This window comes from Amphibalanus amphitrite, unplaced genomic scaffold (assembly GCF_019059575.1).
Source record: "Amphibalanus amphitrite isolate SeventyFive unplaced genomic scaffold, NRLGWU_Aamphi_draft 000221F_arrow, whole genome shotgun sequence".
NCBI lineage: Eukaryota > Metazoa > Arthropoda > Thecostraca > Balanomorpha > Balanidae > Amphibalanus > Amphibalanus amphitrite.
In genome coordinates, this window is record NW_024881716.1 from 584,444 (window position 1) to 599,698 (window position 15,255).

At 48.6% G+C, this 15,255-nt stretch overlaps 3 protein-coding genes across 3 annotated transcripts in view; 2 read left to right on the forward strand and 1 right to left on the reverse strand.

Moving 5' to 3' along the window:
- On the forward strand, positions 1–12,434 carry LOC122385532 (late histone H1-like). Its single transcript, XM_043373874.1, has 2 exons — positions 1–19; positions 11,788–12,434. Exon 2 carries the CDS (start codon positions 11,810–11,812, stop codon positions 12,374–12,376), a length of 567 nt encoding a protein of 188 aa, XP_043229809.1. The 5' UTR covers positions 1–19; positions 11,788–11,809; the 3' UTR covers positions 12,377–12,434.
- LOC122385530 overlaps positions 9,557–15,255 on the forward strand; it is a 24,309-nt gene continuing 18,610 nt past the window's right edge. The window contains exon 1 of the mRNA XM_043373871.1: positions 9,557–11,283. Within this exon, the coding sequence (XP_043229806.1) occupies positions 9,629–11,038 (1,410 nt within the window). The 5' untranslated portion in view covers positions 9,557–9,628 and the 3' untranslated portion in view covers positions 11,039–11,283. The remainder of the gene's footprint in view (positions 11,284–15,255) is intronic.
- On the reverse strand, positions 13,989–14,543 carry LOC122385534 (histone H2B). The gene has a single exon (XM_043373876.1). It carries the CDS (start codon positions 14,487–14,489, stop codon positions 14,118–14,120), a length of 372 nt encoding a protein of 123 aa, XP_043229811.1. The 5' UTR covers positions 14,490–14,543; the 3' UTR covers positions 13,989–14,117.

Here is a 15,255-nt window from a genome sequence, read left to right on the forward strand (position 1 = left end):
AAAAAAAAAAAAAAAAAAAAAAAAACATTAACAACACCCACTATCTCACACCACTAGAAGTAGCCACACAATTCGCCATACATTATGCTAACATTTCATCAGTACAACAGTACACTCCACAACTAACCACAACACTCGATTCCCAACTTGCTTCCCTTTCATTTCACTCCAACAACACCGAAATGTACAATGCACCTTTCACAGCACATGAACTACAATCAGCACTCAACAGATGTGGCAACACATCAGTTGGTCCAGACCAGGTTGCCTACGCTTTTCTCAAAAATCTCCCTGAATCTGGACAGCAAACCCTCCTGGAAACTCTAAATCGCCTTTGGGAAAACAATTCGTATCCTGCTTCCTGGAGCAAAAGCACCATTATCCCTATCCTTAAACCTTCTAAACTTTCCTCAAACCCTTCTAACTATCGACCTATATCTCTCACCAGTTGTGCCTCTAAACTAACAGAAAGAATGGTTAACGGACGAATTAGGGCGTATCTTGAATCAAACAATCTTCTTACTACTTACCAAAACGGATTCCGACCTGGTCGGTCAACTGCTGATAGCGTTATTCACATAATTGACACAATTCAAAGAGGATTTCAAAGAAGGGAATACACGATCACCGTCTTCCTTGATTTTAAAAACGCCTTCGACAAAGTCAATAAATCCGCTCTTCTGATTAAACTTCATCGAACCGGTATTCGCGGTCACATGGCGAACTTTATACAGAACTTCCTTGCTAATCGAACATTCAGAGTCCGTTGTGGCCACACCTACTCTCCACTCTTTACACTAGATCATGGCCTCCCACAGGGCAGTGTAATTTCTCCTACTCTCTTTTTGATCATGATCAATGACCTTTTCAACAACACACCTAGCAATATACAACACTCTCTTTACGCCGATGATGTAGCCTTTTGGGTTTCTCATCGTGATCTTGATCAAGGCATAGCAATCATGCAACTCGTTCTTGAAAAAATAGAAACATGGTGTAATCAATGGGGACTCGTCCTCTCATCAGACAAATCAAAATCGGTCATTTTTTCAAGACGACTCCCCAAAACCAATCATCGTAACCTTAGAATCAACAATCGTAACCTTCAATTCGTTTCACATTTTAAATATCTAGGTATAACGCTTGATTCCTTGCTTAATTTTAGTAAACACTTCGAAGACATTCAACAAAGATGCGCCAGACGACTTTCGATTATGAGATGTATAGCCGGCAGGGAGTGGGGAGCCGATCGGAGAACCCTCCTCCGCCTATACACCTCCCTAATTCGTCCTATCCTGGATTACAACGGTTTCTTATACGATGATATAGCCACTAAAAAAATTGATTCTCTCCAAGTGATTCAGAACACCGCTCTTCGTATCATCACCGGTGCAATGAAAACTTCCAATATTGACAATCTTCACATTGATGTCAATATTCCTACACTTGATCGACGCCGCAAATATCTTCTTCTCCGCTTTTATCTTCGTTGCTGCGCGAACCCCTCGAATCCCTCTCATCAAATACTTACAAATCGATATTCTTCGTCTCCTCCAAGTGACCCGGAAAGGAGATTCCCAGTGATCAGTTATCGCGTAGAGAAGGCTCTTAATCATTTCAACATTTCTTTCCCGTCCATTTTGCCTATCCCCCCTCTAACCTCTTTCTGGCTGGCACCCATCCAGAACGTAGATCATCTTTTCTCAGAAAATAAGAAGCATATCTCCTCACAAGAAATCTCTCAACTCTTCATACAATATGTAAATCAATACAACGATCATACCTTCTTTTATACTGACGGATCACTATCAAATGGCAGAACAGGCGCTGGTGTTACATCAAAAGTCTACGAAAACTCCATTCGCCTGCATAATCTTTTCACGGTCTTTTCAGCTGAACTATCAGCGATTCTGCGAGCTATTATCTATATCAAGAAACAACATATCCAAAAAAGCGTAATTTGCACCGACTCAGCTTCGGCAGTCAGTGCCATCTCAAGCAGAAAAAAAGAAGACAATCATATAATATACATTATCAAGAAACATATAATTACAATTCAGAAAAAAGGATTTGAATTCCGCCTGTTGTGGATACCAGGACACGCGGGGATTCCCGGTAACACAAGGGCGGATCTCCTAGCGAAAAATAGCCTAGACAAACCGGAAAGAAACACACTTCGTTGTCCGCACAAAGATATTGCTAATCATATCCAAAATGCTCTTCTCGACCTTCGCCAATTCGACTGGAATAGTTTTCCAAATCAACATCTACACCCGATTCACCCAAAAATCAAATCATTTGCTTCTTCCAATCAAAGTAATCGTCTTAGAGAAACGGTATTGGCCAGGCTGAGAATTGGACACACCAGTATCACACACCGATACATCTACCAGCACGAACCCCCACCCACATGCCCACATTGCACACCACTAACACGACTCAACATTGCCCACCTCCTTCTCAACTGCCCACACTACGACCAATACCGTCAACCCATCATTCACTACACAAACACACACAACCTCAGCCTGGACCTCCCAACACTCCTGGGTGATGATCATCCAGATCTAATTGAACTTCTATTTACCTTCCTCAGTGATTCGAATCTCATCAATAGCATATGATCGCAACCCAGCACACAGTATATAGATGTTCTTATGATCCTCCATCGTCGTCTCCATCCGCTTCGTTTTGCTTCCATTCGCTTTCGTTCTCTCCGCCTTTTCCAAGTGTATTTATATATGTGTGTAAACTCGACAGGGATCCCTCTTAAAGGTTGAGGCCCACTCGAGACACAAAAGCTATCTGGCCGGACACCCCGGGCGCGGCCTAGGTGGCTTGCATCCATGGCCCCCGGGAGTGGATGAAGGTGATAGCTCCACAAACACACATACACATTAGCGATATAACGTAACGTAATATAACGTAATTAAAGAAAGGGCTTTTTTACTGTGTACTTTGGCTGAAAGCACAGGTTTTTGCCCTCTTGGTTAGGCACCAGGTTTTTTCTAGTTAGGACTTTTCCTGGTAAGTTCACCCCACAACAACACACACCAAACAACAGCACACAAATCAGCAGCAAGTCTCAGCAGCAAGTTCTATGTAAGTAACCAAATTTATTGTCTCGCCCATCAGGCACCTTTCGGCCTTCCCTTTGCTTTGAACCCACTGGACGCCACATGAGCCGGTTTAACGTAGTCTTTTGCCTTTCTCTTAGTTCTTGGGCCGGAATCAAATAGCCGGCATTAACGTAACGTAAACGAAAGACCTGGCCAATTGCCAGCTAGTAACTTTCCCCTTCCCCCGGCTATAGCCACTTGGCTTGCCGGGAGGACAAAAAAAAAAAAAAAAAAAAAAAAAAAAAAAAAAAAAAAAAAGTACTCGAGCTGGCCGGCAACGCTGCGCGCGACAACAAGAAGACCAGGATCATCCCTCGCCACCTGCAGCTGGCCATCCGCAACGACGAGGAGCTGAACAAGCTCCTGTCGGGCGTCACCATCGCCCAGGGCGGTGTGCTGCCAAACATCCAGGCGGTGCTCCTGCCCAAGAAGACCGAGAAGAAGTAAGCCTGCATCTGGCTCAGTCGACTCGAACCCTGTAACAGGCCTTTTTAAAGGCCACACAATACCAATGGAACTGGTCACAGGTCACTTTCATGACAACGCGTCGGCTTATCACGCTATCTGGGGAGCACCCAGAGCTGTTTCCGTTGGCGTGAAACGTTAACCCACGCCCCGTGGGGGGGGGGGGGGAGGGTGAAACGGCCTCTCCCGTAGCTTTCACCTGAACTACTACAGACATCGAATTTGCAATTGATATCTCTTATTGGTCAAGCTACGGCGAAAAAAAACTATTAAAGCAGACATGTGCCTGGATCCGAGCAAATGAATCTAGGATCTGATCCCACGAACCCTTATTTTGGATCCAACGGGATCATAGATTCAGCTGCTATCGAAAGATCCTAGCCATCATGGATAGGTCTAATTTTTGCTAGAGATCCAGTGTGGTCATAAATCCCCGTTTAGTTTTTGTAACCGAAGAAATGAAAAAAATCACTTATATCAACTCAAAAACGTTCTGTTTCTATTAGTTCATATATCCACTCAGTTCATGGATCCACTTTCCTGGTTCATCGTCAGATCCTACGAGATAATAGATCCCTGATAAATTATTCACGTCCGATCCGGTGGGATCATAGATCCTAACCTACAATTTGCCTCGAGATCCACTGAGATCATGAATCCATTACTCGGATCCATGCACATGTCTGGACTTTTAAGTTTATGACCTTATTTTTTTCAAACAAATCTTTAGCCGCTGTAGACCACGTAGCGCAAAATAAGAGCCACCGTTGCATTCCCCGTGACGAGCTATCACAGCATCCTCACAGAAATATACCATTCCGAAGAATGTTCGGAACGTGTGAGGGTTTAATCGCTTTTTCATGACGCATGGCGATTGCAGATCGACCACACTCCCGCGTAAAATAAAACGTATCTAAAAGCGTATCTTATCATCAAGGTCGCACACACTCAGCTCGCAGTCCAACACACGGGTGGAAACTGACGCTAGCGTCTCAGGGCTCACTTCCGCCCCCCCCTCCCAGTCTCCCCCCACTGCCACCCCACCCTGAACACCCCAGGGGTCTCCCCATAGCGTCACCCCCTCGCATTCCCGGCGGTCCCCTTACCGCCGCCCCGCCCTCCCACACCTCGGCGGCCGCGGCGGCCGGCCGGCCCGCCGCTACCCCGTTCCGCCCAATGTCCTCATTTGATGACATCTAAATTTGGCGCTCTCCAGATCGCTAGAATTCTAGAAATGGCCGATGAGAATACGATTATGTGTATAACATAATCCGTTGAGCAATGAGTGGAGTCAATTTGGACGTAACTATGTTCACAGTTGAATGGAAGCCAAATAAGCCGACGAGGGTCTCAATGTCTGAAAATCGCTAAATTTAAGCGCTTATCAAATACAAGAGGGTGAAGGGAAACAAACATAACGGGACCCAGGTGGTCGACAAAGACCTTCTCGACACGTTGGCGAGGTTCTAAGCCGTCTAACATATACCCGGTGTGCGCCACGTCTGGCTGTTTCGGGTGTCCTCATGAGGACACTGAGCGCTAATGGGTTCTCACATACAATCCTCACGAAAACATACCTTTATCATGGATTAGGTATACTTCATCCATGCCTTTATCGAAGAATAATCAGAGAAATGTACAGAAAGGGCAAGGTTTCCGAATATTCTTACGGAAATGAAATGTGTTTCTATGGTAAATTTGGCGGAATGCCTTTCGTGGTGACATCTCTGTCTCCCTTATAAAACTCACGGGTCGGAAACAAACTGTTCCGTACAAATTGGTCACGAGTTTCCCGTTCTTATTAAAATGCCGGCTGTGCTGTGAACTCTTGACTTTTGATTCTGATTTATCTCCCAACGCATGTTTTGTCTGTTAACCGTTCTCCTCGTCGCTTCCGGCCGGCCGGCCATCGGCGGCCCGAGCCATGTGAGGCCATGTGTGGGCCACTTGTCACCGTCCTGGGCCGACGGCCGCGTCCAAACCCGAGCAGTTGTTCAACGAGTGTCGCCAGGGAGAGGACCCGACAATCCTCTTCCTGGCACGACTGAATATAACCACAGCCGACAGCGAGCGTGTCGATTGAGTGAACCGCGAGCCGCGATATCGAACCGAACAGCAACACATACCATTGCGAAAAAAATATTCGGAACACAGCAGCGAAAAGAGACGGGGCCGCTTCCGAATTTTCTCACGGAAATACACTCTAATGGTGTATTTGGCGGGATGTCTTTCATGGTGACATCCCAGTCTCCCATAAAATCCTCACGGAAACATACCTTTGCGAAGAATACTTGGAACACAGCATCGAAAATGACACGGCGACGCTTCCGAATTTTCTCACGGAAATATACTCATGTGATGTATCTGTCGGACTATTTGTCATGGTGACATCTCAGTACCCAATGTAATCCTCACGGAAAGATACCTTCATCAGTAATGGGGCCAACCTATTGGCTGTCAGGGGCTCGAACGTGGTGAGCCGGAAGATGATTGTCGGTTCGGGGAGGGAGGGTCGGGGCAGAGGGGTGTGAGGAGACCCGAGGCGTGGCGCGGCAGAGAACTGAGAGCGCGGCCCGAGTCCAGGGAGGGGGGGGGGGGAGGGGACCGGGCAAGGCCGAGCCGAGATAAGGCACGCTTTGTTCATAGAGGGAGGGAGGGGACGGGGCTGTCTCGCAGGACAACATAACCACAGATGGTTGAGCAGTCCAGGACGAGAGCTCGGAGGTGCAGACGGCCAACATATAAACTTTAATGATGAACATCAAGCTAGTAACATGCATACTGACACCAGATCGTACCAACCTGAACCGGACTATGGAATCCAATTCGTTGAAGATATGTTACATGTCACATGAGCTGTCAAAGACGCATATTTATGGATGCATGCATGGCAGTCCCTGCCACGCCTGTCCGGCATGGCAGGTGCTGTCCCTACCAGCCATATGCTCCATTCACAGTTGCAGCGGTTGCTGTACATTAGCGTCATCTATGATTCACGAAAAGTCTCACGATGTTGTACTCATTTCGTCCCGCTCGACAGCGAAGCGCGATCCACGCACACCCGAACGAGACGACGGAACCGGAACGCGCCCGGCCATGGAGCTCGCCCTTCCGAGCTGGGTCAGCGAGACGCCAGCGCCCCCCGCGGCGGCCCTCAGCGCGCCACAGACCACTGACTCGCCTGCGTCCCCTGCGGCGGTCCCGAGCGACAGCGAGACGCCCGCGTCGGCCCTCAGCGCGCCCACAGCCAGCGAGACGCCCTTGTCCCCCGCGGCCGACCCCAGCGCGCACACGGAACACCCACCGACCCCAGCGCCCCAGGTTGCTAAAGCGGGTGAGTCCCCGGATCGCGAGGGAAACTATTCCCTTTCCGAGGCATCAACGGAAGCCTCCCCGGTGCTTGACCGGACGATTGTTCCCTCCACCCCAGAGACTGAGCACTACAGCGAGTCAGACCTCTCGACCGCGACCTCAAGCCCGGCCAGCCCTAACATTAGGCACCCGGTGGCACCGCCGCTCCCCAGGCCCAAGTCAGGCGCGCCGCACCCGTCAGCGGCTTCTGGTACAAGCGACACTGACGACGAGTGGCCAGAGTCTGCGCCGGAATGGTGGAAAACGAGTCCTGCGTCTCACAATCGCTCCCAGTCGCGATCCTCTTCGACAGACCGCCGTCTGACTCGCTCGGCGGTGCGCAGCCTTAATCTTTAAACATGAATCACAACCGTCCCGAATTCTTCCTTCAATGGAACACTTGCTCGCTAATACACCACTGGGCTGAATTCAAAAACTATATCTTGCATAACAAACCGTTGGTAGCCGCAATCCAGGAAACCAGATTTTTGGATTCAGACTCTATAAACTATAATTACAATATCAGGGACTACTCTCTATATACTAATAACGTAAACGTTCACCCACGCCAAGGCGGCTCGGCGCTTTATATTTCCAATAATCTTTTGCATCACCAAATCTCACTCCGCACAGCGCTTAACGTTGTCGGAGTCAAAGTCAAAATTGCACAACGTGACCTGACTATCCTCTCTATTTACCTTTCCCGTTCCTTTCCTTTCAATCCTTCTCAAATGTCAGAATTGCTTTCCCAAATCTCCCCTCCATTCATTGTGATGGGAGACTTCAACGCCTACCACCAGTCGTGGGGTTGTGCATTTAATGACACGCGCGGAACACAACTGTTAAACGTAATTGACTCACTTGATTTGATACCACTGACAAATCGCGTCCCCACGTGTACACGCATCAACAATGGCGTCGCGTCACACACCGTCATTGACTTCGCCATCACTGACACTAACACCGCACTGCTCTTCACACAGTATACTGCGGACGACCCACTTTTTAGCGATCACTACCCACTTCATTATTCCCTTGACGTCCCTTCAGGACAATCCAACTTCAATTTTCTTCCCAGATGGAACTTTCGCAAAGCCGATTGGGCTGAATATCAAAACCATATTAACGTAAACATCCAAACTCCCCCTAGAGATATTAACACTTTTCTAGATATAATACTTAACGCCGCCCGTAAATCAGTCCCACTTTCAGGTCCTCCCCGCCCCTATAATAATGCTCCATGGTGGAACAGTGAATGCCAGAGAGCGGTCGCCCTCCGGAGGCGGGCACTACGCGCCTTTAGGCGCTGCCTATGCTCAGCTCATGAGGAGGAAGCGCGTAAGGCTCGTTCTCATTCCCGCAAAATTATTCTTAGTGCAAAACAATCGAGCTGGCAACTTTTCTCGAACAACTTTAATCGTTTTACCCCCCTATCGCAAATATGGTCTCTCATAAAATGTTTCTCCAACAAACAACCCCGAAATTATAAAATTCCACACCTACACATAAACAACACCCACTATCTCACACCACTAGAAGTAGCCACACAATTCGCCATACATTATGCTAACATTTCATCAGCACAACAGTATACTCCACAACTAACCACAACACTCGATTCCCAGCTTGCTTCCCTTTCATTTCACTCCAACAACACCGAAATATACAATGCACCATTCACAGCACATGAACTACAATCAGCACTCAACAGATGTGGCAACACATCTGTTGGTCCAGATCAGGTCGCCTACGCTTTTCTCAAAAATCTCCCTGAATCTGGACAGCAAACCCTCCTGGAAACTCTAAATCACCTTTGGGAAAACAATTCGTATCCTGCTTCCTGGAGCGAAAGCACCATTATCCCTATCCTCAAACCTTCTAAACTTCCCTCAAACCCTTCTAACTATCGACCTATATCTCTCACCAGTTGTGCCTCTAAACTAACAGAAAGAATGGTTAACGGACGAATTAGGGCGTATCTCGAATCAAACAATCTTCTTTCCACTTACCAAAACGGATTCCGACCTGGTCGGTCAACTGCTGATTGCGTTACTCACATAATTGACACAATTCAAAGAGGATTTCAAAAAAGGGAATACACGATCGCAGTCTTCCTTGATTTTAAAAACGCCTTCGACAAAGTCAATAAATCCGCTCTTCTGATTAAACTTCATCGAACTGGTATTCGCGGCCATATGGCGAACTTTATACAGAACTTCCTTGCTAATCGAACATTCAAAGTCCGTTGTGGCCACACCTACTCTCCACTCTTTACGCTAGATCATGGCCTCCCACAGGGCAGTGTAATTTCTCCTACTCTCTTTTTGATCATGATCAATGACCTTTTCAACAACACACCTAGCAATATACAACACTCTCTTTACGCCGATGACGTAGCCTTTTGGGTTTCTCATCGTGATCTTGATCAAGGCCTAACAATCATGCAACACGTTCTTGAAAACATAGAAACATGGTGTAATCAATGGGGACTCGTCCTCTCATCAGACAAATCAAAGTCGGTCATTTTTTCAAGACGACTCCCCAAAACAAATCATCGTAACCTTAGAATCAACAATTGTAATCTTCAATTCGTTTCACACTTCAAATATCTAGGCATAACACTTGATTCCTTGCTTAATTTTAGTAAACACTTCGAAGACATTCAACAACGATGCGCCAGACGACTTTCGATTATGAGATGTATAGCCGGAAGGGAGTGGGGAGCCGATCGGAGAACCCTCCTCCGTCTATACACCTCCCTAATTCGTCCTATCCTGGATTACAACGGTTTCTTATACGATGATATAGCTACTAAAAAAATTGATTCTCTCCAAGTGATTCAGAACACCGCTCTTCGTATCATCACCGGTGCAATGAAAACTTCCAATATTGACAATCTTCACATTGATGTCAACATTCCTACACTTGATCGACGACGCAAATATCTTCTTCTCCGCTTTTATCTTCGTTGCTGCGCGAACCCCTCGAATCCCTCTAATCAAATACTTACAAATCGATATTCTTCGTCTCCTCCAAGCGATCCTGAAAGGAGATTCCCAGTGATCAGTTATCGCGTAGAAAAGGCTCTTAATCATTTCAACATTTCTTTCCCGTCCATTTTGCCTATCCCCCCTCTAACCTCATTCTGGCTGGCACCCATCCAGAACGTAGATCGTCTTTTCTCAGAAAATAAGAAGCATATCTCCTCACAAGAAATCTCTCAACTCTTCATACAATATGTAAATCAATACAACGATCATACTTTCTTTTATACTGACGGATCACTATCAAACGGCAAAACAGGCGCTGGTGTCACATCAAAAGTCTACGAAAACTCCATTCGCCTGCATAATCTTTTTACGGTCTTTTCAGCTGAACTATCAGCGATTCTGCTAGCTATTATCTATATCAACAAGCAACATATCCAAAAAAGCGTAATTTGCACTGACTCAGCTTCGGCAGTCAGTGCCATCTCAAGCAGAAAAAAAGAAGACAATCATATAATATACATTATCAAGAAACATATAATTACAATTCAGAAACAAGGATTTGAATTCCGCCTGTTGTGGATACCAGGACACGCGGGGATTCCCGGTAACACAAGGGCGGATCTCCTAGCGAAAAATAGCCTAGACAAACCGGAAAGAAACACACTTCGTTGTCCGCACAAAGATATTGCTAATCATATCCAAAATGCTCTTCTCGACCTTCGCCAATTCGACTGGAATAGTTTTCCAAATCAACATCTACACCCGATTCACCCAAAAATCAAATCATTTGCTTCTTCCAATCAAAGTAATCGTCTTAGAGAAACGGTATTGGCCAGGCTGAGAATTGGACACACCAGTATCACACACCGATACATCTACCAGCACGAACCCCCACCCACATGCCCACATTGCACACCACTAACACGACTCAACATTGCCCACCTCCTTCTCAACTGCCCACACTACGACCAATACCGTCAACCCATCATTCACTACACAAACACACACAACCTCAGCCTGGACCTCCCAACACTCCTGGGTGATGATCATCCAGATCTAATTGAACTTCTATTTACCTTCCTCAGTGATTCGAATCTCATCAATAGCATATGATCGCAACCCAGCACACAGTATATAGATGTTCTTATGATCCTCCATCGTCGTCTCCATCCGCTTCGTTTTGCTTCCATTCGCTTTCGTTCTCTCCGCCTTTTCCAAGTGTATTTATATATGTGTGTAAACTCGACAGGGATCCCTCTTAAAGGTTGAGGCCCACTCGAGACACAAAAGCTATCTGGCCGGACACCCCGGGCGCGGCCTAGGTGGCTTGCATCCATGGCCCCCGGGAGTGGATGAAGGTGATAGCTCCACAAACACACATACACATTAGCGATATAACGTAACGTAATATAACGTAATTAAAGAAAGGGCTTTTTTACTGTGTACTTTGGCTGAAAGCACAGGTTTTTGCCCTCTTGGTTAGGCACCAGGTTTTTTCTAGTTAGGACTTTTCCTGGTAAGTTCACCCCACAACAACACACACCAAACAACAACACACAAATCAGCAGCAAGTCTCAGCAGCAAGTTCTATGTAAGTAACCAAATTTATTGTCTCGCCCATCAGGCACCTTTCGGCCTTCCCTTTGCTTTGAACCCACCGGACGCCACATGAGCCGGTTTAACGTAGTCTTTTGCCTTTCTCTTAGTTCTTGGGCCGGAATCAAATAGCCGGCATTAACGTAACGTAAACGAAAGACCTGGCCAATTGCCAGCTAGTAACTTTCCCCTTCCCCCGGCTATAGCCACTTGGCTTGCCGGGAGGACAAAAAAAAAAAAAAAAAAAAAAAAAAAAAAAAAAGCTTCGATACCTGACGCCAGAAAAAGATGACCGAGTCTACCGCTGCCACCGCCCCTGCTGCTGGCGCCGCCAAGGCGGCCAAGGCAAAGGTGCCTCGCACCAAGCCGACGCACCCGCCCACCAACGAGATGGTCCAGGGAGCCATCAAAGGTCTGAAGGAGCGAGGAGGCTCGTCGCTGATCGCCATCAAGAAGTACATTGCAGCAAACTACAAGGTCGACGTTGAAAAGCTGGCGCCGTTCATCAAAAAGGCTCTCAAGACTGGCGTCACCAGCGGCGCCCTGGTGCAGACTAAAGGCAAGGGTGCCAGCGGATCGTTCAAGCTGTCTTCCGCTGCTGCCAAGCCGGCCAAGCCCGCCGCAAAGTCGCCTAAGAAGCCTGTGGCCGCGAAAAAGACACCAAAGAAGACTGCTGCCAAAAAGTCGGCGGACAAAAAGAAGACCGCCAAGTCTCCCGCCAAGGCCCAGAAGCCCAAGGCCAAGCAAACCAAAGCTAAGAAGGCCAAGTCGCCGGCGAAGAAGCCCAAGGCACCGAAGCCCAAAAAGACGGCTGCCAAAAAGCCTGCCGCCAAAAAGGCCCCGGCTAAGAAGTGAACGATGTGCCTGACCGTTTCGCTGGCACATGTCAATGGCTCTTATCAGAGCCATCTAATCGTCTCGTTTTTGTCTTTTTAAGCACAGATGATATCTGGATCTCCCCACTCTCCTGGGAGACGACCATCCACTTCTCCTCGAAAAACTCTTCGCATTTCTCAGGGACGCGCAACTTCTCCACGAACTTTAACCCCCGGCCTGGCCTAGTACCAGAAACTTCCTCCTCTCCTACATTCTTCTCCGCCATTTTCTCTCCGCCGCGCCGTTGATTGTACGTGCTAATGATTGATCTTTCATTCTTGCTGTTGATGTTCTTGTGATTTTTGTGATTATCGTTCGATGTTGTTCCCCCACCGCTTCTCATTCGCACTAATTGCTCCGTTGAATCGTCGATCTGGCCTAATCACCTGTGATTTACACGCGCGCTAACGGCGGCGGAGGCGCGGCACCGCGAACACTTAGGTGACTCCACATTGCGCGCTCCGATCAGGTCGATTGGGCCGAGATCGTTGAGCGTCAACACCGACTGGGGGCTTAGCTTTTCCTGCTTGGCCTCCGGGCGCCCTTCTCGCGCGGAGTCACCTCCCTGTCCCTTTTCTTATCCCTCCTTGCACAGACATATTGCGCGCTCCGGTAAAGGCCCCGTGCCAACAACCGTCGCAGCGCCAACACCGACTGGGGGCTGAAGCGTTTGCTGCTAGGCGACCCCGGGTGTCCCTCCCGCGCGGAACCGTCTCCCATCTCCCTCTTCGTCACCCTCCTACACATTAGCTTAAACGATACAGGGTTTTTTCCCCGCGCTATTTTGGCTTCAGCGCGGGGTTTTTCCTTTTGCAATAGGCGCCGGGTTTTTCAGTTCATAGAACTTTGTCCCTGGCTATTACACCCCACAACCGAACACTGACACCTTACACAAGTATGACTGTGTGTATGAATGTTAATAAATACATGAACCAATGTTGTGTTTTCGGTTCCAGCGCCTTCTTTCGGCACTTCGGCAACAAGTAAGTACTCCGTTAGCTTTGCCACACCTAAGATAGGCTCCCACGCTGTTATTTGCTCCCGGTTTAACATAAACCGGTTTAACGTAACTTTTGCATCCCGGCCAAAATTGCCGGGTTAACTGTCAAAATTGCCGGGTTAACTGTCCCACCGCTCGAGACTGGCGCTAGGCTGGCCGAGCAAAAAAAAAAATGGAATCGAAGCGATTCAAAACTGTTCCTTAACCTGCTGGGGGAGGGCAGAAACTGCCCCCCCCCCCCTTCCCGTTTTTCGCCAATAACTTCTAAACGCGTTACGCCAGCGACGTTTAACTTTCAGCACCTTATTACACATCAATTATACACGTTCCCTGAAAATTTGAGCGAAATCCGTCAAAAAAAGTTTGAGAAAATGACGTTTTAGTGACGTCATGTTCGCCTAAAAAACGGCAAAATTTCAAACGCCGCTAGTAGCTGCCACCGCTACGTCCCTTATCATGCGGTTCTGTTCCGATTTCGATAGCGACCATGGTAAGTGCGAAACAAGTGCAGATCAGCGTCTGTTTGAAGCCGACGACCCGCTGCAACAATGACCCGGATGTAATCATCTGTGGTGCAAGTCCACTATTTGATTTATTGGTCTTGAAAAAGACCTATTTGTGCTGCTAGGAGCGGCACCGGCCGGCATGGGAGGCGATGAGCGATGATCAGTGATGAGATGAAGCGAGCGTCGACCGGCACCGGCTGCCAGGCCAGCCAGCTTACTTGCTGCTCGTGTACTTGGTGACGGCCTTGGTCCCCTCCGACACGGCATGTTTGGCAAGCTCACCGGGCAGGAGCAGGCGGACAGCAGTCTGAATCTCCCTAGAGGTGATTGTCGAGCGCTTGTTGTAGTGCGCCAGACGCGAGGCCTCGGCAGCAATGCGCTCGAAGATGTCGTTGACAAAGGAGTTCATGATGCTCATGGCCTTCGACGAGATACCGGTGTCGGGGTGGACCTGCTTCAGCACCTTGTAGATGTAGATGCCGTACGATTCCTTCCTCTTGCGCTTACGCTTCTTATCTCCCTTGGAGATATTCTTCTGGGCCTTGCCGGCCTTCTTTGCGGCCTTTCCGCTAGTCTTCGGTGGCATGGCGGCGCTTCGAGTGCAACACACTGTTCAACACGAAACGTATGGGTATGTGGCTAGGTAGGTAGGTAGGTATTTGTGGCTTACGGGCCACCACAGCGTCCTGTGATCTACGGTGATGAGCCGGCAGATCTCAGACTCCATCTGCCACTTGGGGCAGGCCTTGGCCGTGATGGCGTGGCCGCCACCGCATGCGGCGCACTCCCTGTGTGTGCTGGTGCAGGTGTTTGTGGCGTGGTCGCCAGCACACGTGCCACAGACCAACCCTGAACGGCAGGCTGCCGCGAGGTGGCCATACCGCTGGCAGTGCGTGCACCGCCGCGGTCTTGGGATCAGCCGGCGTACCTGGTAGGCCAGGTAGCCGGCGAAGATGCGTGGTGGGAGTTCGTCCGTGTTGAAGGTGAGATGGAGGAGTGCTTGTGGTCCGCGCGGTGGTCGGTAGACGGCGGTGACGAGCTGGGTGGCGAGTTTTGTCTGGATGTATGCAGTGTCGTGGGTGGAGAGTTCAGGGGCCCAGATGGTCCCCTGGACTCGTGGTGGGCTGGGTGTGGTGATCGTGACTTCGGTGTTTTGGATCGTGGTGATGTTCATGATGTGCTGCGCATGGTGCTTGTCGTTAGTGGTGATGGTTAGCGTTTTGTTGTCTTTCGAGAGGGTGGCGTTGATTGATGGGTGTTCAGCAGTGGTGAGAGATGTCTCCACCTCCCAAGGGGAGAGGAGTGTGATAGGCTGGCTGTCCTTGCGCCGTAGGAGCAGCGTTACTTCCCTG

What these genes read in the sequence shown, in the direction of transcription:
- LOC122385532 (XM_043373874.1), top strand. Translation starts at nt 11,810, where the DNA reads ATGACCGAGTCTACCGCTGCCACCGCCCCTGCTGCTGGCGCCGCCAAG.
- LOC122385534 (XM_043373876.1), bottom strand. Translation starts at nt 14,489, where the DNA reads ATGCCACCGAAGACTAGCGGAAAGGCCGCAAAGAAGGCCGGCAAGGCC.